Raw genomic sequence first — 20850 nt, 5'->3', positions numbered from 1 at the left:
ACTGCCATCTTGGTGGGGACAATTTTTTTTATATGCAAAGAAGCTGCAAGCACAGGGAGCTTGATCTTGCTTTTACTGGTCTATGACCTCTCACCCTCTTTTCCCATGTGCTGTCTGTCTCCTCTCAGTGACTGACAGGTTGTCCTTCTCTGTGACCTGCTCCCCTGCCCGAGATCTTGTGCAAGTGCCATCACTCCCATGGTGGCGAATGTGCAGCTCCGTAGTCTGGCACTCGCAATGTCTTCAGGAACTTAATGCACATGCACTACCCCAGGAAAGACGCTACTTACGCTAGATCTCAGGTGGAGGAGCAGGGCAAAGAGAAGAGTGACCTGTCAGTCACTGACAGGAGGGTGACATAGGGAGATAGGCTGGAGAGATGTTGCACTTGCGCAGTATTTGCAGAAAAGTTTGCCCAAGAATGTCTCTAAGGCTGGGGTCACACTTGCGTGTGCATTGCGAGAAACTCACGGGAGTCTCTCCCATCTATACCTGGCACTGCCGCCGGCACTCGGGACCGGAGCGTGCGGCTGCATAGAAATAAATGCAGCTGAACACTCCGGTCCTGAGTGATGGCGGCAGTGCCGGGTAGTGATGCGCGAGTTTCTCCCATTGCACATGCAAGTGTGATCCCAGCCTAAAACAGAGACACAGTCTGATAAAACAGTGGTATGGATGTATAATCGACATTACAGGTACTTTCCATAGAGGGGATTAGTTTGGGGTCTAAAACCCTGCTGACATGTTTCCTATGATGCCATAAATGTATCCAATTCTTTGGGAAAAAAATACAGATACTTGTTTTTGCTATTGAGCTTCAAATCTAACACAATTTTTAAATAAAAGACAAATTGACAAAAAAGACATTTTATTGTCTTATGAAAAAGGCTAGTAGAATGAATTTACAAGTACAAAAATACACACTGTACAAAGCAGACAAGGGATTTACAGCCTCCCTGAACCTGTTAAAATATATTTTTGTTTTATTTTTTACATAAGACATTTAAAAAAAAAAAAAAAAAAACTTTGAATGTAAAATTAGAAAGTTCTAGTGTCCTCAAATGTCACTTCCTTTGTCTAAATTATATTTATAAAATTATTTTTTTTCCAAATACAGTACAAAAAATATACAGTAACAGAAAAGTTGTGATTTTTAAGAAATATGTTCTTTGGTTTTAAATTATTATATATTTTTTTATTTCAAATGCAAAAATGTATCTCAAATATAAAATATTTGGGCAGAAGAAAAAAAAAAGTTTTATTATTATTACCCTTTACTTCAATTTTTTCACTTCATTATTCAAGGACACTCACAAACCAAAATGGTATTGTACATCACAGTATACTATCCTTCAAAATCAGGAATAGCTGTATCATTTCGCAAGTTCATTTTCTAAATTAAAGAAAAAAAATATGTACGTTAAAGGAAATCCTTAATTTGACTTAAATATTGTTAATACATTTGGTGTAATTTTTATGAAAACCTAATTCCGTAGAATATCTGCTTTATCCTATGGAGTAGATGATGTACATTAAGAACTGTTCCCTAGACATTACTTTGCTTGTTGCCACTTTTACAAAGTTAAAATTGTAGGTTTACGCTATATTTCCCTTGAAAAAGAAACCAATATATATTTTGGTAGGCATGTATATAAAGGAGAAGAAACAATATAATTAAAAGCCAAGAAAGAGTGATTGGGTGATGGTGGTTTACATTGCTGTGAGCTCCATTTATTGTTAAAAGGACTGTCCACTACTCCTTATTGTGCCTGGTAAAATAAAAAGGATGCTTACCTCCCTGCCCAGTACTAGTAACTGATGGGTTACAGTCTTCACACTTTCATCAGATAGATATTAGGTTTGGAGAAGAGGAGCAGAACCAGTCAATAGGAAAGTTAATTTTCTTATTTTACAAGGCATGTTAGGGGCATTGAAAATAGGGGTTGTTCAGTAGAGGACAATCTGTTTAAGGGTGTGGTTCTTTGCCCCTTACCCATCCTTTTCTTTGAAGGAAGGATGAAAGATGACAGTGGCAGGATAGATTTGCTCTCCCATGTTGGCTAACACTGGGCTACTTAGAAGACCAGATATAGGTTTACAACATCTGAAGAACATGAGGTCAGTTGAGGGCTATTCTCCAGAGACTCCAGCTACCTGAGATGCCTCTACGGCATTCCTGCCATAGTAGATTAATGTTAACCTCACGATAGGAATCTATATCTTTTGTAAGAATTATTTTGTATCAGAAGGCACTTAGAATTTATATCAGTGGTGAATGGTGCTTAGTAAGAGATATGTTGGAACTGGCATGTCAAAAGAATATCTGTAACCCGCAGATGATAAATGGAGTCAACTTCTAGTTTTTGTAAACGCATAAAAAAATGGTACATGATTTTCTTCCAAATGTATCAGCCAGCTAAGGTCAAATATATAGTATAGTGGGAACCTGTTTGCCCTGATATACAAGCAATAATACTAGGAGCACATCAATATTTACAGGAAGCTCTCCTCCAATGTGGCAGTGGGGCATTTGTGCTACCTTAGGTACCAGGATCACATGTAAAACTGCAACTTTTATAACTTCAAATATTGTACCATTGGCTACCTTATCAATAATCATAATTCTGTGCCAAAATGTCTCTATTCTATGCTCTTTAGTCTGGTTACTTAGTAAGGCCACTAATATTCTGATCTCCCATTACATTTTCTCTACCAGAATGTAGAACTGGTAACATAACAACTAGAGAGCCACAGAGAATAATGTATTATTAAAACAGAGTTTTTTTCTGCTAGACTAATTATATATATCACCGTACAAGAGATTAACCAGTACCATCAAAAGCAATTCACCGAGAATGTACCAACTTTTTAAATAATATAGCCAACATTAAAATATAACTTTTAATATTATACCCGGGAAAGCAATCTTTCCATAAAAATTATTCCAAAAGAATTGGACCCAAAAAAACAACAAAAAAGAAAAAACAATATATTGTCTGTATTTTAATAAGCGGAGGGTAAGAATTTTCACCCTATTCTTATACTAATCACCCCCTTCCTACCAGCAGAGATTGGCACCCTAGACCTGCGCAGTGCCGCCCCCACTTATCGTCGGCTGTCCCTCCCTTTACCTTTTGAGGTACTGCCCTATCTGGTATAGTCCACGTACCATATAATATATCAGAAATTGGGCAAAATATAAATCAATTATCTGGTACCATACTTGTTCCCTTGTCACCCTACTGTATGATTAGGGTTTTCTAAGGAAAGGGAGGGGGGGTGGGCGCCACTGCGCAGGTCTAGGGTGCCAACCTCCGCTGGTAGGAAGGGGGTGATTAGTACAAGAATAGGGTGAAAATTCTTCCCCTCCCCTTATTAAAATAAAGACAATATATTGTTTTTTCTTTTTTGTTGTTTTTGTTGGTCGAATTCTTTTGGAATAATTTTTATGGAAAGATTGCTTTCCTGGGTATAATATTAAAAGTTATGTTTTAATGTTGGATATATTATTAAAAAAGTTGGTACATTCTCGGTGAATTTCTGCTAAACTAGTCAGCAGAGTTATGTTTTGTGTTTAGTATATAGGTAATTAAGGCTATCCTATATTATACAGTCATAATACAAAAACAGTTGAAGGATATGTGCAAATTTGTCACGTTAAAATGGCCGTGACAAAAAAATACTTCGAGAAAGTTTTACTGAAAATATGAACTTGGCTGTGTCAGAAAACAAAAGACTTGCATTTTTTAAGCACACAGTATAATAAATTCCCAGCATTTGACAGGATTATGAGCAAGCGCTGCCCCATATGTGATCAGCTTGATCAGGGCAGTTGTCATAAAGGTTCATTTACTAAAGCTTTAAAGGCACTCAGGAAATAGTGTTGAGGAACTTATTTTCTCCTGCTAAGGAGGACAGCATAGAGTTCAGGTCTGATACTGCCATATTTGGAACCATGGCTGCTGGATTACGAGGTGTGTTCAAATGGGAAGAAGATTGAGATGATCCCGGTAGACCAGTTTGAGTTAAATTATGTGAAATCAGAGGTGTGTGATCAGTGTCATCTATGATGGCTGCAAAATCAATCTGAGTGTTTTCCAAATCTAAACTGTCCAAGGAATTGGATGCTGGACATGAATTACTGTATGGGATAGTATCTGGCTTCACAAAACCCAGATTAGAACTGTACTGTCTATGTTGATGTCCATCACAGCTGTTTTGGATTTGATTTATTGCTGTGACAAGCTTTTGGTTCCCTGTTTTCCCTTGATGCATTTCAACTTGACCTGAGTAATACATCATACCTGTGGTGTCATTGGAGTCAGATTGACAGTGAATAGGTGGCAGGGTAGGCATTCTCCTAGGGCTGGATTCAGCTGAATGGTAAGATGGACTAAGTTGAGTAGGACTGCCCATGTAAGTTGACTGGCTAGTAATACTGTGCTGCCGACTTAAAGGTTTTGGGACACAAGGAGGATGTGGCAGCATGTCTACACTGTAACTCTGATTTCCTGGGCTCCTCATGGTTTTAGAGTGGTTTGGCTGGTTATCAAGTGGATTTGGACTCATTAAAATGTTTTGTTGTTCCTTATTTTGATAATTCATGAATTTGGGACTCATATAAGCTGGAGCATGAGGTGTATTCCTATGTTGGTTTTGTCCAACATCACCATTCTCCCCAGTGCTGTTTACAATGGCCATATTTTTTGGCTGCTGCTCCCACATTAATGCTTGCTGGGATTGAACATAATTTCGTACCATCATTTCCTTGACTTGCATCATCGGCGTCTGTGACCTTCGTCCTTGAGGGCTTAACATATTTGGGTTAAGACCAACATTATAGCACATATTTTGTTGATTTTCCTGTTGTCCTTGATATTCACAGTTGGAATTCCCTGGGGATAATGCTACTGTATTTGACTGGTTGAAAGCATGCTGATGCATCGTATGCTGCTTCATGTTCTGACAGGACATCATTGAGGGCATGGACTGATGAAATTGTTGTTCTGGTTTGATATGAACCTGACTCAAGTGGTTATACCTTTCACTGTTTACATACATACCCTGTTGTTGGCAAGAATTACTATTTGCAATGGAAACTTGTTTGGTTGCATCAGTAGCTGAATTTAAGTATTGGTTATGACACTGATTTCCTGGTGACATATTTGGTGGTACCACCGGATGGTTTGCGCTTTGGCCATCAGACATGTCCATGGTTGCTGAGCTTACTTCATGCCACTGCACAGGTAAACTAGAACTACTAGCTTGCCTTGTATTCTGGAAAGGCTGGTTGTGAGTTGTCATTTGACAGTGGTTGAAATCTGAGTGATTCAATACATTGTCCTGGCAGGAATGGTTATTTGTACTCATGTGCATACTGCCTAATGTTCTCTGAGAACTTGAGTATGCATTTTGATTTTGCATGTTTAACCCATGAAGTTGGTGGTTAAAATTAACGTGGTGATTGGCAGTCATTTGAGATCCTTGGCCTTGATAGTTCATAAAGTTCTGCATTTCATTACCAACCATCATACCATGTTCCTTATTTTGAGATGTTAGATCTGTGCTTGCAGTCTCCATGAACACATTCTCACTGATGCTGGGTGGACGGGGTGAAAAAATATGTCTTTGTAAATTCACTTCAGATCCTCCATATGGTTGTTGATGTCCAAGAGTCTGTCGTCCCATCATTGATGTGTTCATATTTGACATACTCTTAAAGCGTTGTACTTTGGGTATTACTTGAGGGTCTCCGCTAGGTCGTGCGGGATCACTAGCTCTTCTTATTCCTGCCCCTGGTGCTTGAGAAGGATGAATTATTCCTGTACCATAGCTGTGGTATTCATTATTGCTATGTCTTCTTTGGATATTACTAGATGACGCTGAAGACATAGATGAACTACGGTAGTCACCGACAGCGAATGCCATTCGACTATTTGCACTAATTCTCTCCATGTTAGGAAGAGGAGTAGGTGGAGGTCCACCAGTAGCTGCTGCATACTTTGCCTTAAGTCTATATTGCTGAGCTGGGGTAAGGCCAGGAAGACCATTGGTATTGGAATGTCTCGAAGTATCGACTGCAGTTTGGTCATATGTATCCACCATGTTCCCTACATCCCCTGGTCTCTGATTTGCAAGATATGGTGACACCACTGATGACCTACGGCTCACTGTATACGCCGAGCTTATTGTACTAGTTGTGCTGTTACGTCGGTCATTCATTTTGCTCAAATGTTCGCTTGATGTCAACTCCATGATGTTACCATTGTGGGCCAAACCACAAATTCCAGGCAATTCTCCCTGGGAAACTGAAAAATGAAAGCAAAAAAACAATGAATACATCTAAAAATGTATATAGACACAGATGTTGTCAAGGTGACTTTTTAAATTAAAATGTATTGCAATAAGTGATTTTCACTTGTCACATTTGTAGAGCAGAAGGAACAAACTAAGAACTTAAAAAGGGAAAATATCAAAGAAAACTGTGAATAATTCACCATAAAATGACTATTCAATTTCTTTTTTTTTAAAAAGATGCTCTAAAACACGAACTTCTTCCATTCTTTTTTTGTAAGATTTAACACCAGCTGTACATACATTAGAGAATATATTTCAAAACAGTTAAACTGGATAGCCTTACGAGACTGTAAGAATTGCATTCATCATTGGAGAAAAAAACATATCGGAGTAATAAGAGGAATTGAGATTTCCAAGAACTGCAACTCCCATTCACCGAAGAAAGATAATTGCATAGAGCTGAATCTAAAGACTTAGAGAAGGAGATGGCGTAGGATTGTTCCACAATATTAAAACCTATGGTCATATACTTTTGCTATCAAACCTTTGGCGAATTTAACAGTCTTTTGGGTAGGCAATTTATCAAAGCGTTAAGTTGCATGCACCTCCAGCGAGCACTTAATTAAGACTGATGTGAGCAACGCCAATCTTAATGAAACGGCCCAATAGTGTTTCCATGATATTCTTCCTCTTGTAATATCCAGATATGTATTGCGTTCATTTGAGTTGGAGATATAATCGCTACATACAAACATACAAAAACCATGTATTTGGAGTTTACCTGTACTGTGGATTGCAGGTAGTTTTAAAGACTTTCCAGCAGATGGTGCTTTTCGCATTTGATTCAGTTTGTCGATCCTGAGGTTCTCTAGTTTCCTTAAAGCTGAAGCTCCTGCAGTGCCAATAGATTCCACTGAAGGAATATCATCCAAGTTGGAAAGGTCCTCAAAACTACCTCCTGCATTGGCATTCATTTCCACGCCACTGTCATTGTTGTTGGTGCTACCCAACGGTGACCTCTCACTACTGCAAGATGACTGTCCACTGGGGCTAGCCTGAGATTTCTGCAGAAAATAAAACAAAAATAACTACAATAATAAAGAAATAGTTTCATCATTGTACATGTAGTAAAAGTCTTAAAGGGGTTGTCCAGGACTTTAAAACTGATGACTAGTGATGAGCGAATATACTCGGTACTCGAGATTTCCCGAGCACGCTCGGGTGTCCTCCGAGTATTTGTAAGTACTCAGAGATTTCGTTTTCAGCGACGCAGCTGAATGATTTACATCTGTTAGCCAGCATAAGTACATGTGGGGGTTGCCTGGTTGCTACGGAATCCCCACATGTACTTATGCTGGCTAACAGATGTAAATCATTCAGCTGCGTCGCTGAAAACTAAATCTCTGAGTACTTACAATTACAAATACTCAGAGGACACCCGAGCGTGCTCGGTAAATCTCGTGTACCGAGTATACTCGCTCTTCACTATTGATGACCTATCATTAGCAAATGCATTTGAAAAAGTGGAGGGCTAAACGATAGCACCACCAATCAGCTTACTGGAGGGCCTTCGGCCACACACTCTGGTATTGTTTGCTAGACACAGCTCCACAAATTTTGTACAATCTGTGCCTTGTACTACAACACTGGGTATAGCATTATGTGAAAGTGTTCTTACCAAGGACATCTCTGGCACGGTCAGTCTTCCCTCCTCTTTTCTGGCCTGAGATGAGCTTGATTCCAGGTCTTGGAGGATATCACTCTTAATCCCTTGGGTCATGCCACCTTCATGGAGGGCATGACACCGAGGTTGACCATCTCCTCTGTGTTTCTTTGTGATGTGTGCCTCAGGTCCATGAACTGTCTTCACATGCTTTCTGAGAGAACTGGGATCTGTGTATCTTTTTGTACATCCCGGGATCTTGCATACATAAGGTTTCTAAATATAAAGTAAAGGTTATTAAAGGGGTTGTCCTATTAACAAATGTGCTGTCTAATCAACAGGTAATGGACAATTAAGCATTTTCACATCTGGATGTTGTTGAAAATATTGCTGCTGTGAAGAGATAAACTTATAATAGTAGGGAGGATAAGTGAATTTCCACTACTAATGCCGCAGTCAGGGGCTATCGTTTGCCTATAACTTTCCTCCTCCCTGCTTGTTCCTTTCACCCAAGGAGCCATGATATGTGCTATAGCAGAGGTCCTTTGAACTAACCTCAATAAATCACATCAGTGAAGTACAAGGAGCTCAGTCTCCAAATATTTAAACGGAAAAAATATAAACTGAAAAACAGTGTATATGTCTGTCTACAGAGCTCATAGTAACATAGTAACATAGTAACATAGTTAGTAAGGCCGAAAAAAGACATTTGTCCATCCAGTTCAGCCTATATTCCATCATAATAAATACCCAGATCTACGTCCTTCTACAGAACCTAATAATTGTATGATACAATATTGTTCTGCTCCAGGAAGACATCCAGGCCTCTCTTGAACCCCTCGACTGAGTTCGCCATCACCACCTCCTCAGGCAAGCAATTCCAGATTCTCACTGCCCTAACAGTAAAGAATCCTCTTCTATGTTGGTGGAAAAACCTTCTCTCCTCCAGACGCAAAGAATGCCCCCTTGTGCCAGTCACCTTCCTTGGTATAAACAGATCCTCAGCGAGATATTTGTATTGTCCCCTTATATACTTATACATGGTTATTAGATCGCCCCTCAGTCGTCTTTTTTCTAGACTAAATAATCCTAATTTCGTACAGTACCTAGCTCGTGGTACTGTACTGCTGTGATTTCTTGTGGTGAGCTCAAAGGTCCTCTACTATAGCACATACCATTGCTACTTAGATAAAAAGAACATGCAAGGAGGAGTAACGTCATAAGCATGGCATACACCTGCCAACACAATCAGTAGAGAATATTCACTTATTCTCCCTTCCTCCTTCCGCACCACTGCATCGTTGGACATAGGCTGTTATACAGGCTCCATTAAGGCTACGTTCACACTAGCGTTGCGCCGCCCTGCGTCGGCGACGCAACGCGCGACGCACGGAAAAACGCGCGCAAACGCGCGCAAAAACGCGCGCGTTTTGCGACACGTGCGTCGTTTTTTGACGAAATCGGACGCAAGAAAAATGCAACTTGTAGCGTTTTCTTGCGTCCGACGCTAGCGTCTAAAACGACGCACGTGTCGGAAAACGCGTGCAAAAAGACGCACGCGTCCCCTATGTTAAACATAGGGGCGCGTCGCCGCTGCGTCGCCGCTGCGTCGCCGACGCAACAGCGACGCGACGCTAATGTGAACGTAGACTAACATATTATCTTTCCACAGCAACATTTTTTAAATTGTGTAAATTTCAAAGGGGTTTTCCGGGAATTTTGTATTATTTCTTATGTGACGAAGAGCTTACAGGCAGGTAATTGCTAGCCACCTTCCTGTTCTGACCTTCGTTAATCTCTGCCTTCTCAGAGTGGTCATGGATCACTCCTGTTGGCAATTCTGCAGTTTCCAGTGATGTCACATGGAAAGAGCAATGCTGTTTCTTCTACTCTGTCGACACAGCACTTCTGCCGATGTCATGCTGATTGAAAGCCCCTCTGCCTAACTGAAAGGAGCTGGCTGTTAATCAGCATGATGTCGGCAGTGACGCCCCTTTGGCAGAGCAGGTAGCAAGATGAAAAGCTGTTCTGCTAATGTAGGGTCAAATGGAGCAGCAGAATCAGTGGCAGGATCAGGCAGAGATCTGCGCCCAGCAGAATAGACAGATAATTGCCTTTAAGTTTTTAGTCCAATAAGAAAAAAGACAACAGTCCAGGATAACCCTTTTAATTTTCCATTGTCTATCAATTAAATAGCCCTTTTGTTCATAGCACAACCTTTACGTTATTATTAAAACATTATTAATAGCAAGCTTAGTGTTCTCATAAAATTGCCTATCTTCTGTGTAAAAATTACATCATCCATCATACCTCATTAGAATGAGTGCGATTCTGGTGCTTGGCCCGGTCAGATGCATTAGAAAAGGCCTTGTTACAGCCTTCATGTTCACATACATATGGTTTCTCCCCTGTGTGGGACCTCAGGTGAGTTTTCAGGTTCTCAAGGCGTGAGTAAGCTTTGTTGCAACCTTCAAACTTTAAAAAAAAAAAGAAAACAAGCTTTCATATACCGTATATAGCGCTAATATATTACCTTTATTATTACAGACATTGACATAACTTCTATTATTCCCAGGCCCAGTGGGGTTCACAACTATTCACAGAATTATAAACATACCCCCCCCAGAAAAGCAATCCTTTATAGCATGAAGGGCCAATAAAAGAGGGTTTAAACAATACCAACAATAGACTTAAATAAAGAAAAGTGTCAACACACAAAGATTAATAAATAACACATAGCCCAAAGGAGTAACCCTAGGACCATAGAGAAATGTTTAATGGCCTCAGTATTCATAATGGAGAGAACATTAAACAAATGTATGAAAAGACAAACTATATAGGCAAGTTTAATCAATATACTATAAATGTTCAAATTGCCATTGGTGACACAGCAAAAGTCTAGGTGCTCGCCAAGTTCTGTCCAGATACTTGCCAGCATATCCATAGATAAGGACTACATTGTTTCAGTGATGTGTTGTCTCAGGACAATTTACCAACGCTGTGCTGGCCTCCATGATCACCAAATCTAAGACCGTGTGACTTCTTCCTGTGGGGCTACATCAAGGACTCATTGTATCTGCACTTGAGCGACAGGATCTGAGTGACTTGAGACAAACCATCATTGAAACAGTGGAGTCCATATCCGAGGATATGTTGGTACACGTCTGGACACAACAGGACTACCAACTAGACATCTGTGCTGTCATCAATGGAAATCACTTTGAACATTTGTTGTGTATAGATAAAACTTGGATAGAAAGTGTGTCTTTTCATGTTAGTAGAATAGACATTAATAATATATTGTGGACCTCAGACTAAGTTTATCTCTCCCTGTCCCCGATTCATCATGATATTTACGTTAGAATTCTGGTCTAAAATAGTGATGAGCGAATATACTCGTTACTCGAGATTTCCCGAGCATGCTCGGGTGACCTCTGAGTATTTCTAAGTGCTCGGAAATTTAGTTTTCTTCGCCGCAGCTGATTGATTTACATCTGGTAGCCAGCATAAGTACATGTGGGGGTTGCCTGGTTGCTAGGGAATCCACACATGTAATTAAGCTGGCTAACAGATGTAAATCATTCAGCTGCGGCGATGAAAACTAAATCTCCGAGCGTGCTCGGGAAATCTAGATTAACGAGTATATTCACTCATCACTAGTCTTAAACACTTTCAAATGTGGCAGAACTTTTGTGCAACAAGAAGTTGCATAAAAATGTTGTGATTTTTGGTGTTTTTTCATGACCATTTTGGCAGCTTTGCCAAAATGGACGAAGGTGATGAAGGTCTGGATGGGATGTGGCAAGTTCAACGTCCTCCTGACATATTCATTAAAAGTGTCATAATCTCTTACATCAGAAATGTTACTCCAGTCTCTTAGTGAAGTAAGAGGTGCCCACCACTGAAAATAGTCACCCAATTCATTAAGTGGCATGCACCACTTAATAAATTAGGCACACAAAACGCCAGTATTAACAAACCAAGGCCTATATGTTTAATAGCAATCTGAAAATCTATGTTGCAACGATGACTTACTGTGCACTTGTGAGGTTTTTCTCCAGTGTGTCTTCTCATGTGGACCACAAGCATGTACTGGGCTTTGAATGGTCTGAGCTCTCGAGAACATTCTTGCCAATGACATACAAACTCTTTCTTCTCCCCATGGATATGTTCATTGTTGATGTGCTGTTATAAAACATGTGAATTGTGTTATTTTATTGATGCAAATTTATTTTTAAAGTAGTGAAAATGCAATGTGAAGATTCTACAAGACATGTATCTGTAGATGTCTTACATGTACAAGATGTTCCTGTGTATCAAACTCCTTAGTACAACTCTCCCAATGACAGTTGGTCTCATAGACAGTTTCAGGCTCATGTTTCCCATCTTCTTTTTCCAGGTCATCCCGTCCATCCAACAAACCAAGTAATGGATCCTATTTATATAAAAAAAAATATGTAAAAATCTAACAGGATAACTGGTTTCATCTTTAAATACAAAAAATGTGGGAACTGTAGACCCTCATTGTTCCATCTTTTTATCAGAGTAAAGAGTAACTATACAGAGTTCTTCTTAGTCTGGAAGTCCAAGCAAGTCCACATAATGTACAGACAGGTTATTGGGAACTGTGTAATGCTTCATTACACCCTCTAATAGCACTGCAGGGTAACTGAATGTTTGCCACTCTGTTTCTCCATTGATTACAACTTGGGGTTACCTTTTACCAAGTTTCTAGAACTTCATTATTAGACACATTTCTTGTTACCTTCTATGTAGGGGTGGTAAAGGGTATCTTTTAGAAGGATTAACTCTCCTAGGCAATCTATGCGGGGATGTAGGTCATAGAAGGATGAATAAAATGTTATCTTGATATCTACTGTATGATCCAATTTCTTATTCCTGTGAGATCCACATGTTTCTTATATCTAAATGAGTTATTAAACTCTATGGTCCTAACACCAATCTGAATGAGAATCTGCTTCCAGAGTTTATTTTACATGAAGGGGTAGTTACCATCTCGATGTGTCATGGCCGCTCTCGGCTCTCCTGACCTCACTGCAGAGTTGTGTGTGATTATACCTGACACATCTGCAGGTCCTCTCAGCTTCCATCTCACAGGCAGCCAATGTTGCAATAGAGCAGAGCTGTGAGACCTGCAGTAAATGTGTTTGTAAGGAGACAAAATTCAGTTCTACTGTTCTGTGTTAGTTAAATGTCTCACACTGGTAATGCCTCCTTTTATTAAAAATAGGCTAAGAATGCAGGGAGATTTGTGTCCAGCCCATAGCTCTGAATAGCTCATTTACATATAAATAAAAGGTGGATTTCTCTGGAGTAAAACATTGGATTTACATATGTCAAGTTTTCATTTTATTCAGCCTCATATGACCTGCATGCCCATATAGATGGCTTAGGAGGGTTGATCATACTGAATTATTCCATTAAGGAAGTGTATACAATACTAACATGACCTTAGTATAGGTGTCATGTGCATCAGGTAGAGTCAAGATATTGTTGAACAAGTTGAGGTCCACCCTGATCAAGATATGCAAGATAGATTCTAACTAATATAATGCTTATAATTTCATATTCTGTTTGCTGCGTATTGGTATTACTTTGTCTTTGAATGTGGATAAAATGCAGATTACTGAAAAGAATATAATAAGATATCAAACTACCTGTGTCCCAACAGAAGCTGGACTTGAGATGTCACCCTCTGATCCATCTTCCAGGCGTTTACTATTCATAGCTTCTAATCCTGTACTTGATAGTGGCTCTGACTTCATCTACAACAGAGAAGAAAGGGTTAATTTATATAGCTTGTATACACAGTATTGTTTGATGTAAACAGCCATTTTATTATATTTGAACAGGGTTGTCCATTATTGGGACAACCCCTTATATTTCTCTCATGTCAAACAATAACAGCTACATTCACCTCCAGTGCCGGTGACAATCCAGCAATGTTGGTGCCTCGTTTGTAGGGGTTCCATAATTATGTCATGTGAGCCCTGCAGCCAATCAACGGCCACTTCTCACTCTCTCCCTTCAAACGAAACTGTTTTGTCTGAAAGAGATGAGAGTGAAGTGGCTGCTGACTAGCTGCAGGTCTCACATGACATAATTATGTCACCCAAGTCTTGAAAGACCAGGCGCTGACATCGTTGTAACAACGCCTTCACGGAGATGAGTATAACTGTTATCATTTTACATGGGAGAAATATAGTGATTGAGAAAGGGTTGAACAAGTAGTAGACGACCCCTTTAAACGGGGTTTTTCCTTTTCTTAAAAGGGTAAAATTGCAAAGTTCTTATAAAATCAAGAAGAGACAATTTGTATATAAAATCTAGCAACTTTGCAATTTACTTCTTACTAAAAATCATCTCAAAATCCTCTCAATTTTCAAAAATATGGGGATTTTTAATCTTATTGTGTCCTGCTGATGCCTGTTACCAGCCACCTCTGCAATCAGTGCTTAAAGGGAACCTGTCACCTGAATTTGGCGGGACTGGTTTTGGGTCATATGGGCGGAGTTTTCGGGTGTTTGATTCACCCTTTCCTTACCCGCTGGCTGCATGCTGGCTGCAATATTGGATTGAAGTTCATTCTCTGTCCTCCATAGTACACGCCTGCGTAAAGCAATCTTGCCTTGTGCAGGCGTGTACTATGGAGGACAGAGAATGAACTTCAATCCAATATTGCAGCCAGCATGCAGCCAGCGGGTAAGGAAAAGGTGAATCAAACACCCGAAAACTCCGCCCATATGACCCAAAACCAGTCCTGCCAAATTCAGGTGACAGAGTCCCTTTAAAAGGTTTTTCTATAGAGCTTGTAAGTGCTGCTCTGACATTGGCTGGATCACTAAATGTGGCCAGGTGCAGTGCCTGTGTGCTTCTCCAATGCTGCATGGGCAAAGATGCCTCTGCCTGCAGCATCAGAGAGCGCTTACGGTTCAGGCAAGCAGCATAGCCATGGCTCTATACATTTCTATTAAACTATAAATTATCAACAATGTACTGCCCCCTGGTAATCAGAAAGCTGAGAGCAGGGTAGCAGTTCTCTCCTAAATAACGGAGATTTGACAACCCCTTTAAAGCAATGCAAATAATTTATCTGTACTGCTCATTTGCTTACTTGTGTTCCCCATGGTTACAGACTGTTCCATTTACTTTCTTTTTTACTGTTTATAAATGTAGAAAATGAGGTGCAATGAGTGTAGTGTTACATCCCTGTTGGATCAGACTACACAGGGTTTGTTTGTAGTCTGTAACCATGGAAACACAAAAGGTCTGCATAGAAGCTATCGATACACAATGGTTGGTTATATTTAATAAATACAATTTGCAAAAATGCATGATGTATATTACATGCACAAGAGAAATATAAAGTGATGGCAAAGGTGAACATACGCTTTAAACAGGTAGACAAAGTAGATACCCACCTGGCAGTGCTTGATAGAAGAGCGTGCCTGCAGAACACCCATGCCTCTGCTCGACGAGTGCTCATGTGAATTGTAAGACAATAAAGGGTTTGTACCGTAAGATGCCCCTTGTGGTCTCTGGTGATTAAGGCAATTTGGATACCCAAGTGAAGGACTGCAAAGCAAGACAATGTAATATAAGAAACAGAGTAGTAACCAGTAGTAGGTAAAATATGGATATGCTAAATTTGCTTTATTCAGGAATAATCTATTACTATCTACATATCCATAACAATGTCAATGATAACACAGATAATGCAAACTAACTGCAATGATGTTTTCCTTCTAAATGTAACGTTGTCAAAACATTCATTGTAGTTCTAATATGGAAAACCCCGAAATATGTCTGTCCCATATAGTGTTACAGTATTACTTGAGAATAGGGATAGGTGGACCTGTGGATGCTTGGGTCCGTCGGTTGTGGCTGAACTTTATAAAAAAGTTCAGTTCGGGCACCCGTACTTGATCCTGGACCTCTTTCAAGTGAATGGGGTGTCCCGAACATCAGGTGGTTCCCACGCTGTCATCTGTGTGACAGGGAAGAAATCACCGACCCTGACCAGCAGTAATCTTAATGAAATCACCGCCGGTCACAGCCAATGGGTATTGCGGATCACACGCTGTTACACAGAGGACAGTGTGTGAGCCAGCTGCTGTGACCAGCAGTCAAAAGGTTACCGCTGGTGACTCTCATCATTGTACGTCTGGTCTCGCTGTTAGCGCCGAGAGCAGGCAATGCTAATGAAGAGTATTCACCAGCCGGCACCTGTGCATAGTAAGAAAGATGTCAGTGAGATGTATAATTAGTGCAGTGCATGCGTAGCTTGGTGTACATGTATTTAACTAATATTTAAAGAAATAAAAGAAAAAAATGGTGTGGGGTCTCCCATATTTTTATAACCAGCTGAGGGAAAGCAGACAGCAGGGGGCTTGTGTTATTATTCTGGGAATGGGGAATACACATGGAGCTCCCCAGGCTATTAATATCACAGCTGTCTAGGTAGCCTTTACTATTTAAAAGAGGGGATCCCCCAAAACTGATGTGGGTGTTTCACCTATTTTTAATAACCAGCAAAGGCTAAGCAGACAGCTGCGGAGTAATATTAATAGGCTGTAAAGGGGCCATGGATATTGGTCCCTTTCAGACTAATTACACCAGCCCTCAGCCGCCACAGAAATGGCACATCCATTAGATGGTGGATTAGAAAGCAGGGTAAAGGTTTGGGGGTTGATGTCAGCTGTGTAATGTCCATTGACACCAAGCCCAGAGGTTAGTAATGGAGAGGCGTTTATTAGATACCCCCATTACTAACCCCGTAGTCAAAGGTAACAAACACATACACAGAGAAAAGTCCTTTAATTGTGCAAAACACTCCCTGACCCTCTTTTACCCACTTATCACCTTTAAAAAAAATCAAATAATCTAAAGGGGTCTGCTGTAAATCCATCCCACTTCACACGATGATGTCCAACTCTACTACATCTGGATGGTGTGTTGAGCGGTGACATGAGTAATGTGACCACTCAGCATGCCAGCTGGAACACAGTGACAATAGCATGTGAATTCGGCTGCTGCAAAGAGTGCTGACACCAGTAAGGTTATCACGGTTCATAGCCGATGACCTAAGGTAATCTTACTGACGTCACTGCTCGCAACATGAGAAATTTCTCACATTCTATGTATAGCACAGCTTCAAGTCTCCTAAGGGGACTATTGAAGTCAGTAAAACTTGAAGAAAAAAAAGTTCTTAACACTATGAAAAAAAAACAAACACAAAAGTTCAAATCATTCCCCTTTTGCCCCATTGAAAATAAATCAATAACAAAAAATACACATATTTGGTACTGCTGAGCTCAGATTTTTTTGGTAGCTGCAACATTTCAATAAAATTCAATTAGTGGCGATCAAGACATTATAACTACCTGCAGCACCCCAGGGCCCTGGTCGTTGCAGTAATATCATTCTCCTCTAGGGGGGAGTGATGTTACGTTTGAAGGCAATAAAGGAGATCTCTATACCAGGTAACACCAACATACAACACATTTCATACTCCAGTCCACCAGGGGGAGCTATGCTCCTATTTATTAGGGCACTCTGAGTCTTCACAATTAGGTTAAATTGGTGGTCTGGGTAGAAAGTTAGGCAGAAGCGATCTGAGCTTTGCTCAGGCAGCTGCTATCTGAGCTCCACTCAGGTAGTTGGTCCCTGACAGGGGTGGGATCCTGTCAGAGGCCTAGACAGAAGGCCACGGAGCTGCGCCTGCCCCACGTGCCGCAGCCTCCAGAAAGAGACACTGAAGGAGAACTGTATTGTAGAGAGTGAGAAGAAGTCATAGCAAAAGGAGAGGAAACCAGAAGGAGTTCTGCCCTGCACAGGCTGCCTCCTTCTGAGGCCGGAACGCCGAGGGAGCAACAGTCCTGTATGCCTTGCTCCAGAGACCGGCAGGACAGCTAATTGCACGTTACTGATCCGACCCATACCCAGGAGGCACGGTGGCAACCCTCAGAGGCCGGGGCATGCAGAGTCCCTGTAAAAAGCCTCAAGCCATCAGTCATACGGGTTTGTCCTATCCTATCCGGGGGACAGAGAGAGAGAGACATACCATCTAGAACATCTACAACAGTTGTGAGGACCTTATGAGATGCTCAGTAGGGTTGAGCAAAACGGGTCGAAAATTTTCAAAAGTCGCCGACTTTTGGCAAGGTCGGGTTTCATGAAACCCGACCCGACCCCTGTGTGGGGTCGGCCATGAAGTCGGCGATCTTTTGAATCTGGAATCGGAATTCCGATACCGATTCCCGATATGTTTAAGATATCGGGAATTGGTATCGGAATTCAGATTTAAATGTAAAATAAAGAATTAAAATAAAAAACCGGGAACCTTCCTCCTTCGAATCAGCGCTTCCAGGACCTTGCGGTGACGTCGCGGTGACGTCGCGGCTTGTGATTGGTCGCGCGGCCGCCCATATGACCGCTCGCGTGACCAATCAGAAGCCGTGACGTCACCGAAGGTCCTGCAAGCGCTGATTCTTAGGAAGGAAGGCTGTAGGAAAGAAGCAGGGCGCGTCCGAGGGTGAGTATATACCTAATAGGAATATACTCACCCTCGGACACGCCCTGCTTCTTTCCGGCAGCCTTCCTTCCTAAGAATCAGCGCTTGAAGGACCTTCGGTGACGTCGCGGTGACGTCACGGCTTCTGATTGGTCGCGCGAGCGGTCACATGGGCGGCCGCGCGACCAATCACAAGCCGCGACGTCACCGCGACGTCATCGCAAGGTCCTGGAAGCGCTGATTCGAAGGAGGAAGGTTCCCGGTTAGTACCAGGGCGCATCAGAGGGTAAGTATTGCGATATTTTTTATTTTAATTCTTTATTTTACACTAAAATATGGATCGCAGGGCCTGAAGGAGAGTTTCCGCTCCTTCAGACCCTGGGAACCATGGAAACCCAATGCACTGCATTGGGTTTCGGGTTTCGGCCGACCCCGACTTTTTTATAGGATCGGCCGATTTCACTCGACCCGACTTTTGAAAAAGTCGGGTTTCGTGAAACCCGACCCGATCCTATAAAAGTAAAGGTCGCTCAACCCTAATGCTCAGTAGTAAGGTACTACAACACCCAAGCGCTAGAGGAAGGCTTCTGATTTCCACCTGGATAAGGGGACTCTGGATTTGCCTCCAAACCAGCCGGACTCTGCCTGCCCTGTGATCCGGTGCTTTGGACTGTGGATGCTGAAGTCTACAATAAAAAGGTAAAGAAACTGCAACCTTGTGTCCTTGTTCTTCACTGCGCCTCACACCATCCACCATCTACACACTGAGAAGGACACTGGGGGACATATTTCACCTGTGGGAAGGTATACCATCTAGCTGCCATAACATCACCCCAGCGGACCCCTTAGCAGCGTCGGTCACCCTGACCGAATACCACAGGTGGTGTCACGAACATATCCCTTTAAAGAACCTTTCCCTTTTACATGGACATCCAAAGGGCCACGGACTAGGTCAGCCACCGTGACATTCCCCTGAGAACCGAAGGACCCGGTACCGAGTACCCCACGGCCCCACGGGGGTGATCCATACCCAAAATGGTATCAATAAAAATGTCAGCTCAAGAAACAAGAAAAAGCCCTCACTCAGCCCCAGATTCCAAAAAATGAAAATGGTAAGGGTTTCTGAAAATGATGATGAACTAAAAAAAATGTTCTTACACATTTGGGAATGTAAATAAAAAACCTATACATTTTTGCTATCTGCGAACTCGTACTGACCTGGTGAATAATATTGCTAGTTCAGTTTTCCCATATAGTGAACATGGTAAATAAAAAAAACAAAAAAAAAACAATTGTGGAATTGCAATTTGCATCCGGAATAACCCGACCTATAAAAGTGTTTCACTATTTAACCCCTTAATGAACACCGTAAAACAAAAAAAAAAAAGAGGTAAAAAATGATGCTTTATCATCATACTGCTGAACAAAAGGTGGACTAAAACGCGATCAAAAAGACGAATGTAAATAAAAATGGGATCGCTGAAACCATCATCTTGTGCTGCAAAATCATGCTGCCACACAGCTCCATCAGCAGAAAAATAAAATTTATAGCTCTCAGAATAAAGCTGTGCAAAAATAAATATTTTTTCTATAACATAGTGAATGGGGCATACAGTATAAATGGGGTATCATATTGACCCGAAGAATAAAGCTTCCTTATCAATTTTAACAGGCGGAACAGCATTTCCAAAAAGCCCAAAAACTATTCTTGCATTGTTGGTTTTTGTTTATTCTCCCTCCCAAAAATCGGAATAGTGTGCCTAATCCACATATAGCGTCCACATGTTTGGCAATTCTGTAGCGATGAGAGCCCGCCTAATTTACAGGTGCATGAGCTGGGCACAATGTACTAGTCACTACATCGGCAGTTTGCAATTTTCACTCAGTAAGGCTGGTTTCACATTTGCGTTTCTTGCCGCTGCGTTTGTAACGCATAAAAACGCATGCGTCTTGTTTTCCTATATTTAACATTAAAAACGCATGCGTTTTTTTTTGTACGCGTTTGGCCGCGTTTGATGACACATGCGTCTTTTTGTCGCGTCCGGCTTGGCGCAGAAATGCAACATGTAGTAATTTCTAGAGGCCTTTTTTTGCCGCAAAAAAACACATGCGTTCGATTGCATCAAAAAAACCTATTGCTGTCTATGTAAACGCATGCGTTTTTAACACATGCGTTTGGTTGCGTTTTTGAACGCATGCGTTTTCATAGAGAAAAACAAGTCTAGACACTGATAAGCCACCCCCACTATCAAGGTGATATATGTATCCAAACCCTAACCCTAATCCTAGCCCTAACCCTAAGCCAAAAGGGATCCAAACCCTAACCCTAACCCCAAAGGGATCCAAACCCTAACCC

At 41.2% G+C, this 20850-nt stretch overlaps 1 protein-coding gene across 1 annotated transcript in view; it reads right to left on the bottom strand.

The window, feature by feature from the left end:
• Positions 1–3473: 3473 nt before the first annotated feature.
• Positions 3474–20850, bottom strand: part of GLI1 (GLI family zinc finger 1) — a 202607-nt gene continuing 185230 nt past the window's right edge. The window contains exons 5-12 of the mRNA XM_069758554.1: positions 15403–15556; positions 13639–13746; positions 12255–12395; positions 11996–12145; positions 10271–10435; positions 7976–8236; positions 7079–7361; positions 3474–6308 (exon numbers count right to left, since the gene is read on the bottom strand). Of these exons, the coding sequence (XP_069614655.1) occupies positions 3871–6308; positions 7079–7361; positions 7976–8236; positions 10271–10435; positions 11996–12145; positions 12255–12395; positions 13639–13746; positions 15403–15556 (3700 nt within the window). The 3' untranslated portion in view covers positions 3474–3870. The remainder of the gene's footprint in view (positions 6309–7078; positions 7362–7975; positions 8237–10270; positions 10436–11995; positions 12146–12254; positions 12396–13638; positions 13747–15402; positions 15557–20850) is intronic.

This window comes from Ranitomeya imitator, chromosome 3, assembly GCF_032444005.1.
Source record: "Ranitomeya imitator isolate aRanImi1 chromosome 3, aRanImi1.pri, whole genome shotgun sequence".
Classification (NCBI taxonomy): Eukaryota; Metazoa; Chordata; class Amphibia; order Anura; family Dendrobatidae; genus Ranitomeya; species Ranitomeya imitator.
The sequence above is the reverse complement of the archived record's forward strand: the minus strand, read 5'-3'. Positions and strand labels throughout refer to the sequence as shown.